The sequence below is a fragment of the Manis pentadactyla genome, chromosome 8 (assembly GCF_030020395.1).
Source record: "Manis pentadactyla isolate mManPen7 chromosome 8, mManPen7.hap1, whole genome shotgun sequence".
Lineage (NCBI taxonomy): Eukaryota > Metazoa > Chordata > Mammalia > Pholidota > Manidae > Manis > Manis pentadactyla.
In genome coordinates, this window is record NC_080026.1 from 28,810,625 (window position 1) to 28,825,780 (window position 15,156).

The following is a 15,156-nucleotide window of genomic DNA, read 5'->3' on the forward strand; positions in this document are numbered from 1 at the left end:
ACCCAGCAGTGATGGAAACAAAGGCAAGAGTGTGTTAAAGATAAGGAAGACTCTAGTGGTTAGTCTATATTAAAAAGAAAAAGAAAAAGAAAACAGTTAACTCTTTCATTATTCAAAGTTTTCCTTTGCTCTTACATGTTACCAGTAGGCAGAATATAATCCCTCTATATGTTGCTTTTGTAAAACCAAATATTTTTCCTGTTTTCTAAAAATCTGTAAGTAGCTGAGCCCTTCTTCTGAATAGTCGGTGTGCATTTCACCCTTCTATCATGTTTATCAATTGCCTGACAATCTTAAAAATGAAAAAATAATACTTTCATTTGAGCTCACACATGTGTTACCTTTTTTAAAAATCTTGCTTTTTAAAAGACTTACTGATTGTCTTTGGCCTCTATAAAATTTCTAAAATCCTTCAGGTTTATGAAGTGTTCTTTCTGTAGGTTATTTTTGGATATTTTACTGAAGATCTAAGTATATCTGGCCTAAATACTACTTTGACATCTATGCAAGGATGCATACTTTTAAAATTTTGAGAGAATTAGGCAATTAATTTCAAATGTGACTGTTGGTCATAGATGTTTACGGCCTTTCAAAATTAATTTATATTTTTTATTTTAAAAATGGATTTACATTAACTTGAAAAATATCATTCAATAGCTAGAAACCCAGTAAAAAGAGTTTCACTTTTATTACTATAATTTGGATTTAAATTTGTGTATTTATATTTTAACTATATATATATATGGAAATCACCGTATAATTTTTCAAATTTTAATTCTCAAGTTCCAGAGACATGTTATAGTTAAATGATTTGTACATTTGGAGTGATGGTTGTTTGAGAAAATAAATAGATTTGTATTGCGGTAACTGGGTAAATATCCATGAAAAAATACAGGGAAACCTGTTAGTGGAAATGCATCAGGTAGTGAAGCAACATCATAAAAATTTGTTTCCATCTCCCAAAAACAAGTTTGAAAGCTGTGTTAGCATCATACAAAATCACATATACCTGTAATTCCTATTTGATAATATATTTTGAAAAACACATTCTACTTTTAGCATCTCCAGCTTCTTTTTTACTTGTTTAATATTTTTTGTTTTTTATTTTCTATATCATATCATCTTTTACAGTTCTCATAATTTTGCATATCCTGGAATATGTTAGAATGGCCTCTTCATTATTGTTATTATTGTGCCTTAAGTAAGTAGTAAAGTCAAACAGACATTTTTAGAGCTTTTCTTTTTCTCTTTTGGGGCTTGTACAGAAAAGAAAGTTATGAGATACAAGTGTTCACCAAAAGGCAACTCACCTTGGAACATTCTTTACTTAACAGGAACAGCAACAAAAGTGTTTTTCAGGAAAAATGCTAAAGCTTTTTAATATAATTCTTACAGCAACCTGGGGAAGCACAGAGAAGGTACATAACTTGCCCAAGTTACTCAATTTATAAGTGATGGGACGAGTACTTAGACCCAGGAATCTGGCTCCAGGGTGTTAACTCCATTGTGCTGCATTTGTTTGCATGATTTCCAGAAGTTGAATTCCTACTCTGAGCCTGCATCTCCCAGTGCTCAGTGCTTTGCTATCTATAAGTTCTGACAATCACAACGGTGCTACAAGGTCCATAGTCCCACTTAGTGGATGAGAAAACTAATGCTTAGCTGATTAAATTAATTAATGTCTCAGGGGTACTTAATGGCAGAGCTGTGATTAAATCCTGAGTGTGTCTGACTATAGAATCTGAGTTGTAATATTCAAATTAATTAATTAAAAATCAGGTTAATACATGATTGTAGTCATGTGATATGACGACACTTTGGATTTGGGAGAGCTGGCAGATTAAGAGTCATGGGGAATTGGAGAGTGCCTGAAGAAGCAGAGATAGGATTTGGGAATTAGCAACCTGAAATTTACATACAGCAATATACAATTTGGATGTTTGATAATGATTTGGAATTGGTGAACTTCTAGAAAAGACTCAGTATCCTGACTTAAGTATGTCTTTTAAATCACAAATGGTGATTATATAAAGTTAGCACCTGCATGCAAACTCACTGAGTATGTCCTATTCATCAGTTTTCCCACTCTGTATCAGGCTCTATTGCATTACAATTGTTCAGTAATGATTTTCTTTTAATCAAACGAATCCTTATATAAACAAGTATATAACTAGTCATTTTTCATAATCCTTAAGAATAGATAAAAAATAAAATAACTTTTAGGTTGACACAAGTTTATATAAATTTCATTAGTCTCCTTTGTTCACGTTACCTGATTTAATTCCAACAAGAGTCTTGCCAAGAAGTTGCCATTATTCATATTTCTCAGTTGAGGAAATTGAGATTTAAGGGGTTTAGGTACCTTGCCCACTTATCTAAGTTAAGAGCTAGGACAATGACTCAAGCCAACCCTCACATTTTAAGTCCATGCTACTGTATGGGTTGGAAAAAAATTGTGTTTCTAATGCATTATTTTTAAAATACACAATATTTTATTTTCTGTGTGTTTTTTAAAAATTAGACATTTAATCACAAAGGCTAATTTTGATGTCTGAGAATCAGAGATGCCCTCTGGCAGTATTTTCCAAAGTTTTGTAAATTGATGCTGATCAATTTCTTGTGCTTAAAGGATTTGGTATTTAAAAAGTGAAGCTAATGCACACCATTTTGTTCCTTAAATTTTCTTCAGGTCCTGAGGAGGTAGAAATCAAGTGCCCCTTGAATCACATTGCTTGCCTTGGTGCCAATACATGTATTCATTTATCTCAACTGTGCAATGGTATCGTGGACTGCTCAGACGGGAATGATGAAGGACGACACTGCCAGGGTGAGTGTCTGTGTAACAGTGCAACTGAAATATTAAATTTTTCATATCTTTAATGAAAGTTCAAAGAGAACCTATATCCTGTCTTTCTTTCAACCATGACCATGACAGTTATTGAGAAAGCAAGAATTTCATTGCCATAAATCCTCAATATGCATTTCAAACCTGAAACCATTGTGCTTTATTGAAAAAGGCTGGTAGAAAAAGAAAAACATTTGGAGTTTGAAGTCAAGCTCTGAAACAATTGTATAGTTCATAGGAAAGAGTACTTTTAACAAAGAACAAAAAAGATGTCTTCGTCACAGTAGATGGATACCATACAGTGTCATACACTTCTTTCTCTGAACCTTTGCTTAAACAAACAACATTTGAAGTAAAACTTCTGCAACCAAATATTTTAATAGGATGTATTCATGGGAAATTTTTCCTTAATGCTTTTTTCCAAGTTATACCAACTCTCTTATAATTTTCTTTCTTTTTAAAATCAACATCTAAAGTTTACAGTTGTCAAGGGTTCCCCTGTATATTAATGATAGGAGGAAGAAATAATTAAAATCTCAAAATTAGCAAGAAGTTAATGGAACTGGCACATTGTAATAAAACTAGTTGGGGAGGTACATTAAATATGAGACAAAGAAATAAGAAGAAGTTGAGGATTAAAGCGAGGACCCAGATCTGGAAACAAAACCAAGGTACCTGTCAAGTGAATCAGGCTACAAGAAGCAACCAGGAAAGAAACCATTGAACTAGAAATTTGCAACTCGGGTTGTAACACAGAGGATATTCACTGAAGCTAAGATGTTAAAGAGTGACATCTTTCATGTTGGGGTCAGTAAGACAATACGGAATAGACAGAAATATAGAAAACTGGAGATGCATGTCTGGTCTTTGGAGAGATTCCCACAAACTAATTGCTGTCAGGTGGGAAAAGGTCCTAGGAGTCCAAAAGTTCCAGTTTTTCAGAAGGGCTTCAAATCCATATGAATTTAAAGTGTTCAAAGTCCGCTCCTGCTTTTTAAAATATTGTATGGTAAACAATGTACATGCCAAACAAAACCTGTCTGGAGGCCTGACAGGGCTTCCTGGCTGTCAGTTTCCTACCTCTGGGCTGAATGAAGTGACTGGATTCAATACCAGAGATGGACAGATTTATTAGGAAAAGAGTAAATCTTAGAAAGGTAATCCAAAGTTGTGAGGATGTAAGAGACAGTAGATCAACTGGGTCCCTAGTTTTTTCCCTTTCTAGAGGAACATCCAATTACCCTGGCTCTGTGGACAGATTCAGACTGAGAAGCTAAAGGTCTTCCTTCTTTGGCTGAGTTTCCTGTCTTAGCCTTGAACCTTGACACAGCCACACAGAGCCAGCAGATCCTTAATTTCAGTTATGAACCCATGTAATAATAATAAGACATCTCATTTCTATTCAAAGGCTTTGGGATGTGTATTCTTTTTTATAATTGTATATTAAGAAAAGTGATATTAATGGAAAGTAAAGTACAGAATTACAAAGTGATAGAAGCCAGTCTAATTTTCTTTTCAGAAATTAATTATATTTTCTAGAGCCTAATTCTATCCACTTCAGTTATAATTCAGGCTTCTTATTACACTAAAAAATACTCTCTAATAGACATGTGTGACTAAGCTTCTAAAAGAGTGAAATCATCACATTGCTAAATACTTCCTCAGAGGTGATTACACAAACTTGAGTATTTTGAACATATTTCAGTGCTATGGAATATATGAAAATATAGATGAGTTTAGTAAAATTTAGAGTTGTGATCTAAAAATTGTGAAAGGCTATGTTAGTAGTAAAGTGGAATTCAAATACAGAGTATTTGAATGTAAGTAAATTGTTACTAAATTTATTCCTATTTTTGGAAAGATCAGCATATACTTCAGACTGAAAGTGTGTATTTGTTTATACTTCAATTTTTTTTTCCTTTTCTAATCCACGTCTCTACATGTTCCAAGTTTCATATTTTTATCACTAGTGACATTTTATTTTTCCTCTTAATTTGTCAGTAGGAGTCTAATTGTACCACTTGGCCTTTTAGAAGTTTCTAGATTTCACCAAGTCAAATGTTTAAAAATAGCTATTTTAAAGTCACATTTATTATGGCCTGCAGTAGACTTGGAAATAAGAATTATATTTGGATCTGTACTTGCTATTTACTTCAGCAGAAGTTTTTCACCACATTCTGTAGCCTTATACACTGCATAGAACGGTAGGATAGAACCTTAGTGACCGAAAGATACAGTCATTCTAGAGTTAGTGGTTTAATAAAATGTTTCTGTATTGAGAAAAGATAATTAGAAATGTGTTTGACTGCTTGGCCTGGGAGATGTCCTTGGCACTCAGATGAAAAATCAAATCTTTTGGGCAACATAAGATTTGTCAAATGTACATGATTTTTGTTTAAATGAGAAAAGATGATTGATTATAGGCAAAAGTGCATTATAGGAACTGAGTCTACTTTCCCACCCTCAGCTTTCCTTCTAATTTTGGAGGAAGTGAAAAACTGTATTTTGACTAATTAGGCACAACCCTTTCAAGTCTCTAAGAAACTTTCTAATCTACTATAGATATATTATAAAGAAAAAAAACAGATAATTCAAACTTTTCCTTGACTTTTAGAAATGCTTTTACTTTGCAGAACAGTTCTGTCTAAATCACTCTCTTTCCATTGTTTCCTTTTTGTTGATTCCAAGCATATACTCTAATTTTAGTAATATACATGAAACCTCAGATGTGATTCAAAGATGGATGTTTTCTCTAATGAATGATACAAAGTACATTTGGTGGTGTATTTTTATTCCTTATGAAAATTAATAAGGAGAAAAGTTTAACATTTTGGAGGTGATATTCTGGTCTTGGGAGTGCTTTTGTATCAACCAAATTATTTTCTGAATATTTCCTAGAAAAAATCAATTTCTTCCTGGAGAGGGTAATGAAAAGATTTTTATTATTAATGATTTTCTATAGCACTGATATTTTAATCTCCATAATTTAGCTCCATTTGAAGAAAGAAAAAATGGATTTATGAAAATGGTGTACCTATATATATAGGAATATGCTTGTAAAATTTTTACAATTTTACAAGAACACTCAAAATCACCATGTTATATTCTAGAAAATTTCATCTCTTCCTATATAGTATTTTATATTGGTGGCAGTATCACTATATCTAAATTGCATGAGCAATGAAAACACATTCTGTACTGTACAATGCTTCTCAATTCAGGATATTTTCACAAAAATTCCTATAACCATGCAAAGAATGCTGGAAATGAATAAATTCATCTAATAAAAACCAGATTGACTAAAATGTATCAAAATATTATCTTAAAATTTGACATTCTTAAGATAATTCATTATCTTAACTGCTTGTCAACAAGATATGCCCTTCTTTATTCACAATCCTAGTTAAACTTGTGTTTGCAGTTGCAAATGGCCATACATTTAAGTGTACAGGGAATGCCATATTCTGTGGCACTATCCTTTCTTACTTGATTAAAAGAACATGGAACTCTTCAGATCTTTGCAAAAAGATATTTTCTTCTGTGTCTCTAGAAAAAGTGATTAAGTAATCTATGTGATGGTTTTGCAGTACACATCTAATGTCCTTTTAAATTTAAGGGGATAAAGTATGCAGAGTTTACTAAAACTGATTAAGGAATGAAACTCTGACATCTGTAAAGCTCACCATCAATAGGCACACACAAACACACATACTGTTCTTTTCTGATTCCACTCTTTGCTATTCTGAACCTGTTGTTATGTAATCCTGAGTGCGTAATGTATTTAATTCATGTCTTTGGTCAGGAAACTAATAAGGAATAAGACTCATATATTATTTAACTCCTTAAAAAATTCATATTAACTTTTTAAATTCCATTGGACTATTTTACTTGCCTGTTGGAATATAATTTTCCTAATATGTGCAATAACATTTTTCTCCATCTACCTATAATCTATTTTAATGTATTTTTGACTTCAGTGATTCTAATGCATTTATTCTAATGTGTTTATTTTGATACCAACTTATGACATTTAAAATGTTATATAGTTGATTTTTTTATTACTATTAATAAATCTAAAGTTGTATAACAAAGTGCTAAAATAATCCTGGAGGTAATTTATAAATTAAATGTTTTCTCAAAATGGACCAAGGTTAATAGTAATCTTTATTATCTGTAATGACTCCCCATAGGACAATCAGTAATCCTTAAAGCTTCTTGCTTAAATCTCATACGTATTCCAAATATTCAAAAAATAATTATTCTAACTCAATTAAATTTATAAGCTAAATTTATAATTTTATTTAAATGTGTATGTAATTATTTAACTAAATAATTAACATTTAAAAATTAAATTTAATAAATTTAATAAAAGATTTGCAATTACTTCCTAGCTCAAATGTTCAGGACCCCATTTTTTCATCCTGCCAGTAAGAAAAATTTTTTATCTTGCGGTGGTGTTTTATTAGTCATTATAAGACTGATTTCAGAGTGGCATAAGATTAGCTTGTAGCTACCAGGAAGGAAGGAAAGAAAGAAGTTGGTGAAACTGAGAAGACAAATGAATTTGGCACACTTTGTTGTTTGTACTTTCAATTTATTGTATCAGTGGATCTTGTCTTCTCATTTTAAAAGTTCCAATTGAAAAATATTGCCAATCTCTTTCTAAACTGAAATGAGGTTATCATGCCAGAGAAGGGAATTCTGGCATGCAGAATCCAAAGCAAAGGCATGGACAGGAGGCATGGAAAGGGTACTGTCACCAACAGGAAACTGAAGAACTGGGAGGGAAACTTCACCAGTGTGTACTTAAGTCACTTGAAACTTCGATAGGCCTAGAGGCAGAAAATTAACAATTGGAAATGGTCAGGAGCTTGTGTACTCAGACCACTTTTGATTACTAAAGCTCCCCCAGTTTAAGAGTAGATGTGCTATATTCTTTTCTTTGTGTTGTTTTCAGGTGATTGGATAATTTCAAATCTATCTCAAGTGAAATATCTTCTCTCAAAGAGATTAGTTAATTAATCGAGTTAGTTTAGTAAAAAGCTATGACCCTTAACACTGGCTGATTTCAGGGCTGAATTAATGCTTCTCACAGGCAAAGCAACAATTCCTATAAAGAATAGGTCTTCTATAATTGTATCAGTCTATTGCAAGACTACTGCAGATATTGTTTATGTTGACAAAGGACACCCAAGTGAACTTAAAATAGTGTATTTCTTGGAGACTATTCTAAATATATATTTTTATTTTTCAGAGTTTTAGTTTTATAAATTCTGTTTAATTAGAAATATGCTTTTGCACAGTTTTCTGAATGCTTTAAACTGATTTATCACATGTAATTAATCCTGCTAGAGAGACTTGGAGTTCACTATTTGTTGGACTATATTAACTTATAGAGACAGCTAACTAGCTAACTGAATGTCTGGAGCTCAGCATTCAAAAGGAGAATTAATTCATTGTTTATTGGAAATGAACTTTTTTTGTAATGGATTTACATAATCAATATTATACTATACTAATTAGTATACTCTGCTTCATACAGAATTCTTTTTAAGAAAAACTATGGAAACAAAATTTTATAAATATAAGAAAATAGTATACAGACATGGTAATTAATGACTTAAAAATGTAAAGGATCTAACTTAAATAAACTAATATTTATTTAAACATATCAGATTCTGTATACAACTCTCACCTTGGTGACTAGGGGTTGTAAACTAATTTAATACCATTTCCAAATCTTTTGATCCAAACTTTTCCATGCTGAGAATCCTGATGTGTTATGGACTTTCACTTGTTGCTGAATTGTACTCTATTTTCAGCTAATTTTGATAGATGCAAGTCAAAATCATGGATCCACAATTCACCCCAAAATAAAATTTATCCTGTTTGTTCACCTAACTTCTGTAGGAAAAGAAATAGCAATTGGCTTTGATACGGAGCTTTACTCCTTGGTTTAAACAACTCCTATTAAGCCTATTTCTCAAACATAACAACCTGTGTGAAATCACAGAAATCTGGAACTCAGGTTCCCCACACCAGTAATCTCTGCACATAAGAGACTTGCAAGAGTTCCACCACTTTTGGAATTGTAAATTTTATAAGAATATTCATGGACACTGGGACTTATCATTTATCTGATCTTTCCCTCACCCTTTTCTTCCTGATATGATGGAAAACAAAGAATAGTTTGTAAAATGTAATGATGGGTATGAGGTAAAAATAAATTTTAAAAAAATGTGTCAATAGAAACAGTAAAATTTTCCCTAAATTATATTTATTCATTCACTTCAGTAAATTTGAGCACTGACTTTATTACTGACACTTATCTAAGCTCTGCATATGCAGAAAATCTTATTTTCTGTCTTCATGGAATTCATATGTCATAATGAAGGTAGGTAAATACTGCTAAGAAAGAATAAAATGAGGAACATCTAATTCTGGTTGAGGGGATGCATGAAAATTTCCCAAGAGAGCTGGGAGTTGATGTGTGACTCATTCTAAGAGTTAGCTAGGCAAATGAGTAAAGGAACAACATAGCAATACCAGGGAAATGTTACTACAGTGGCACAAATGCATAAGAAAGCTTCGGATACTAGAGAGTCTAAGTTCTTTAGTAAGGTTAAAACATGAGGTCCTGAGTGGAGAGAGATGAGTTTGAAGCTCAAAAAGTACTTGGCAATAGACTTAAGAGTGGTTAAATTAGGAAAGGATGCAAAATGACCCACTTAAAATACATTGCACAAAACTGTGACAAGAAGAGAAAGTGTGTGGAAAATGATACTAAGATATATTATCAATAATGTTATAAGGTTATAGATACTGTTTTACTATTAAGCATATTGCTACGTGTGAGTTCTCCTCAGTTCTCATCCCTGCCACAATGATGAATTGAAAGGCAGGGACACGATAGTGAAGCAGAGTAGAAGTTTTAATTTAATACACCGCAAGGGAGGAGGGGGCCAGAGTCAAGGTAGACAAAGTCCCTGAACTTTTAGGCGAGGGTCTATTTAGCACCACCTAGCTGGTAGGCACTTCTCTGACAGGGTGTGATTATTTGATTGACAGCCCTAGTTAATACACCCACTCCTCTTGATGTGCTTGTCTTTTTCCAAAATGCACACAAGAAAAACCCATGGGGAGTTGGGGAAGCAAAACCACAATTTTATTTTAATGAGATTGTTAGGTAGAAAGACAGATATGAGCAAGATCAGAAGAGGGAGGGGCCCAGCAAGAACTCAGGGAGTTCATCAGATAAAGCCAGAGAGCCAGAGGACTCACAGAGTTAAGGCCCTTTGCAGTGTGAGTTCATTCCACATGCTCTGAAATCTGGGCTGATCTTGAGACTTGCTCTAGCTAATGCAGGTGAGATAGACATCACAAGACCACAGGACAATCCCACCCCCCTAACCCTTTACCTTTATCCCATTCTTGAAAGATAGGTAATGACATAATGAGAGAGAGACATCATGAGACTATAGATGAAGCCCACGCCCAAGAACCCACACCCCCACCCTTTGCCCCATTCTTGAAAGCCTTAAAAGTTAGAACCCTAGTCCCTTAAGTGCACCTCCTCTCTGAGGTTGCCTGCATTCCCCTTTTGCAGAATGTATATTTTTAAAAGACTTCTTACTGTTCAATCAGTACGTTTTGTCTCTGTCCTCTTCCAGTGGTATCTTTGTCACTGCTATTTCATTCTATTTTCCAGACTTTGAGCACGAGTCTTCACCCTCTCTGTACTACTTCAGCTAAGTAGGGAAGTAGGGAGGGGCTGCTGAGAACTCTGATTTGAGCTTGCAAGTTCCCATCAATGAGCTTTCCCCTCCTCTGCTTTTTCAAGTAAACCTGCATTTGTCTACCTTGACACTGGCCCATTCCTGCCTTAGAGTGTATTTAAATAAAACTTTTTCTCTGCTTCACTACTGTGTCTCTGCCCTTCAAAGCTTTTTTGCAGTGGGGACGGGAACTGAGAACAAACTCGACCCCCAAGAGTATGACGAGATGTGATTCGGGTTGTTCTTAGTTTTGTTGCATTACTCCCACGTTAGGACCTGGCTGGGACCGGTTTGGCGTGGTCCCGATAGACGAAAAGTTACTTCCCTGCAAAGTCTTTGTTGCCTTCACGTGGGACCCCCTCCCTGGGCAGCTCGGGTGTTCTTTTTTTCCTTGAACCCTAACCAGGCAGCTGCTTCTTTGAGCCTATCTTCCTCCTTCCCCAGCTGCTTATGTCTATCTTTCTACCTGACTTTCCTAATAATATAAGACTAGAATTGTTGCATATATGTAGCAAGTTATGCAATTTAGTCTTAGAAGGTAAAAACGTGCATTGTTATAATCATTAAAGTTTGAGCGCAACAGTCATCTGTCTCTTCACATTGACCAACTCCCAAAACAAGGCATGTTAGGTGTTATTCTTTATCACTTGTATATAGTTCATGTAAGTGAAAGTCAAAATAGATGACATGGGAACCATATTAAGAGAATTCCTTTTCAGATGAAAGTTAGGAGTTTTGATGGTGTATTTACTATTTTAAGTAACCTTAATCGCATCTTCATCAAGCTACTAAAATGCCATCTTAACTGATGCCTAAGTTTGGCACTCTTATAATAACTTTGGGAAAAATAGGACAATTTCAATGTTATTCAAAAGTATGAATTATAACAAACTCAGCTCTCTGCTCAGCCTCAAATCTGAGGCCAAATCCCCTAGAATTCATTATTTGGTTTTGACAAAAGCAGCTTGCTATTTTAAAAAGAAAGAAATTAAAACAGGTAGCTGAGGTTGAATGGCGGCCCCAGGCACCACAAAGAAAGGTGGTTTGAGAACAAGGTTTAAACCCTGTAACCTTGAGTTTTCATTTGCCAATATTGAGTACTGGGCCGTAACATATCAACTCAGAGAAGTGCGTAAAGTTGTTATGCTTCAGTATCCACTCTGACGCATTCATAAAGCAGCAAGATGCCTTGTAGAAAATAAACTGAAAAACATTTTTGAGTTAACAGTATGTTCCCTGTCAGTTTTATTAATTGATTGGGAAGGGGGAAAAAATGTGCTGCGTGAACAAGCTGAAAAACTATGTAACCAGTTTGCGGAATTGAATGTCTCAATCAGACAATTAGCTCTATTCCCTTGAGAAAAATTAGTACTTTGATTTGGTGAGGGATGTGGAAAGTAAATGGAATTCATTTTAACTCTTTTAAGTAGATTTTCACTAGAACAATAGGAAGTTAAAAAAACACCTTTAGGAATTCAAATTCATAATGGGGTCTGAAAGGAATAATGAGAGACTTTTCAAAGTTTAAATTTTGAAGGAAAGAAACAACATAATTTCATTCTAATGAGTAGTAACCAACAAATAGAAGATTTAATATTTGTTAAACCCAAGGTGGAATTTTAGTAAGTCTTATGCAATTCTATAGAGGGAGTTTTCAGGAGATTTTCATGCCTTTCAGACAGTTTCCAATCTGAATTTCTAATCTGTTCAAAATTGAATAAAAAACTGTGCGCCTTTTTCTCTGATCTATTGTTACCATTTATATAATAAACCCTATTTCACTGAATCACATGTGTATTAATGCCATTGTAACTACCTCAATATGTTAAATAATATTCAGAAAAACAAAATATCTGTGGGACTGATGACTTCTGAGCTCCCCATAATCACTCCTTTCATAATCAAATCATTATTTATTTTTGCACTCATGTAAAGTCATAAGGACATATGCATGTGTATTTTAAGTTTCTCCAAATCTTTTTATATATATTTGCTTATTTGAGTTTAGATGCAAGAAATTCATTAAAAATTAATCTTTTGAGGGAAAACACACCACCCAAATTTGTTCACATTAGCTGAGAACTTGCTTTTTAGCTTCCTGTAACATTTGTGATTAAGAGAAAACATGAAATCAAATCCCCTGTGCCACAAGGGATTGTAGAACCAGTTCAGACAACCCACTGTGGGTGGGGAAACCATAAAATACTGATCAGAGTGAGATCACTCTGCTCGCAGAGCTTCTGAATTAGGTCAGCGTGACCGTGAGCCAAAGCGTGAGTGTTAGATACAAGGGGAATGGAAGCAACGAGCCCCAAAGAGCACTTTTCAGTTCCATTAGTTGAAACGTGGTGTGTACTCATTCAGGCTATGGGTACAAAACCAAGAGTGCCAAGAAAAAAAATCTATGCAGTTCAATAAATGGCTCAGAGAACTATCCAATATTCTCAGAGCAGAAGCACTAAAAACCTGAATTGTCTCATTTTTAGTTAGGTCAATTAAATATTACTTAGGAAGTCTCAAAGAACTCTGGAGAGAAACATTAATAGGTATAAATCCTTTACCATAAGTAGTTTATGTAGAGTATCTAATGTATAAGAGTATCTATTTATGACTATTATATAATCATATATAAATTATATTGTCTGTAGGTGTATATAGAAATGTATGTGTGTGAGTAGGTATTCTGTTAGATTTTCTTAGCCTATATTTATTGAATATCCAGCTGAAACAATTATTTCAGGAAACTAAAACACAAATACTTAACATTTGTATGCCTTTCACCCATGTTTGGGTTCATTTGCTCCTGTTTTTAAAGCAGTGTAAGGTAATGTTGCTAGTAGTCATGTTCTTTGAGTGTTATATCCTATTCCCAGACAAATGGCTTCTAGTTTCTTTTCAGTAAGTCAGGTGTGTATCCTACCATCTAAACTAATTACAAAACACAAAATGTGCAGAACTGAGAAGAATATTTGTCCTCAAAGCCTAGTAATCTCACATAACACATTACAACTTAACCTTTGAAGTGAACTTTTCAATGGAGATGTTCCTTGATTGAATTCATCCTTTTTCTTTCTTTACGCATGTACATCTTATACCCCAATAGGTTTGGAAACACCTAAAGAAATTTGCATTTAATTGCTTCCTCCGTCATTTCACTACAAAGACTCTGTCAGCTGGGCAGAGAAGACAAACACAGAAAACAGAGATAGAGTGCAAAAAGTGCATGGAACTCTTTCACAGAGTAATGGTGGAGGTAAAAATCTACCTGACTGTGTGCTAGAATTACTGGTCTCAAACAGACAATGTAGTCTTTGTCAATGAGATTCACTCCTGCATTTTACCTAAAGTGATTCTCTCCTTTCAGTTTTGTTTTTTCTTATTTACCAGAAATATCTGCAATATGCAGAAGGGAAATAAAGGTCTCTTACAACTATAAATAGAGAAGCAGCAATAACTTTCTCTCAGTGTGAAACAGAATTGTAGATAATGGGGCCAGAAGGGACTTTCAGACGTCATTCAGTCCATCCATCTGCCTTTAGGCTGGACTGAATCCAAACTTCCCTGAACATATTGTTACCTGCCCAATTTGGAAGGCCTCCAGGGAGAGAAATTCTAACAGCTATTTTTAGTAACAAAGTCAGTGCTGAGCAACTTGCACTCTGAGCAAAGGCATGCATATTGGATTATAAAATTCTCCATGCCCTCTCAGGTTTTAGCCTTTTTCCTCCAACATATTCCTGTAGCTTGTCATGTTTTTCTTCTACTTCTCCAAATAGCTTTCAATTGTCAAACTCTATGACGTTATAAAGCACCCCTCCCAAATAACAGTGATAGATTAAGTGTCTGACTAGTATCTACAACTGACTATATAATAAACTATACAAGTTTTTTTTTTCATGTAAAAAATGTCCAAAGATAGGTAGATGTTTTATGGCAGGTAAGGTGATTTCATGGCGTGCTCTGTGTTCCAAACTCCTGTATTTCTGTCCTGTCAGTCCTCACAATAAACTAGTGGTCCCAGATGATCACTGCAGCTCCAAATATCACATCCACATTCCAGGAGGAAGATGAATAAAATATCACTGTCAAGCAAGTCAACCTGCTTCTTCAGGAACTTTCCATCTTCATGCCATTGGCCAGTTTTAATACACAGCCTCCCTTATTTGCATGAAAGGCTGGGAGATATAGTATTTAAAGTCTACAAACATTGCCTGAATAAAATCAGACATGGAAGACGGGGTAGTGGATATTTGATAACAGCTAAAAGTTTATGCCATACATGCTTTAATAGAGCAATCAGACAGTTGGTTACTCAGCAGGTGGGTGTTGCTGTTGTACTGTGTTTGATAAGCCTTATGGAAGGATTCTGAAGGACAGAGAGAACTGCTCATTAACTAGCTTTATGGCTTTGAAAAACAGTAAAATGAGATATTTGGACAATACCACTATGCCCCCTTACAGATATAAACTTGTATAAATTAATAAAAAGATTCAGGCAACCTGAGAAAGGTCTGGCTGTGCTAGCATAGAGTTCCC

At 34.3% G+C, this 15,156-nt stretch overlaps 1 protein-coding gene across 1 annotated transcript in view; it reads left to right on the forward strand.

Annotated features, from left to right (window-relative positions):
- LRP1B (LDL receptor related protein 1B) overlaps positions 1–15,156 on the forward strand; it is a 1,911,502-nt gene that overhangs the window by 665,883 nt on the left and 1,230,463 nt on the right. The window contains exon 3 of the mRNA XM_057505633.1: positions 2,690–2,827. Coding sequence (XP_057361616.1) covers positions 2,690–2,827 — 138 coding nt within the window. The remainder of the gene's footprint in view (positions 1–2,689; positions 2,828–15,156) is intronic.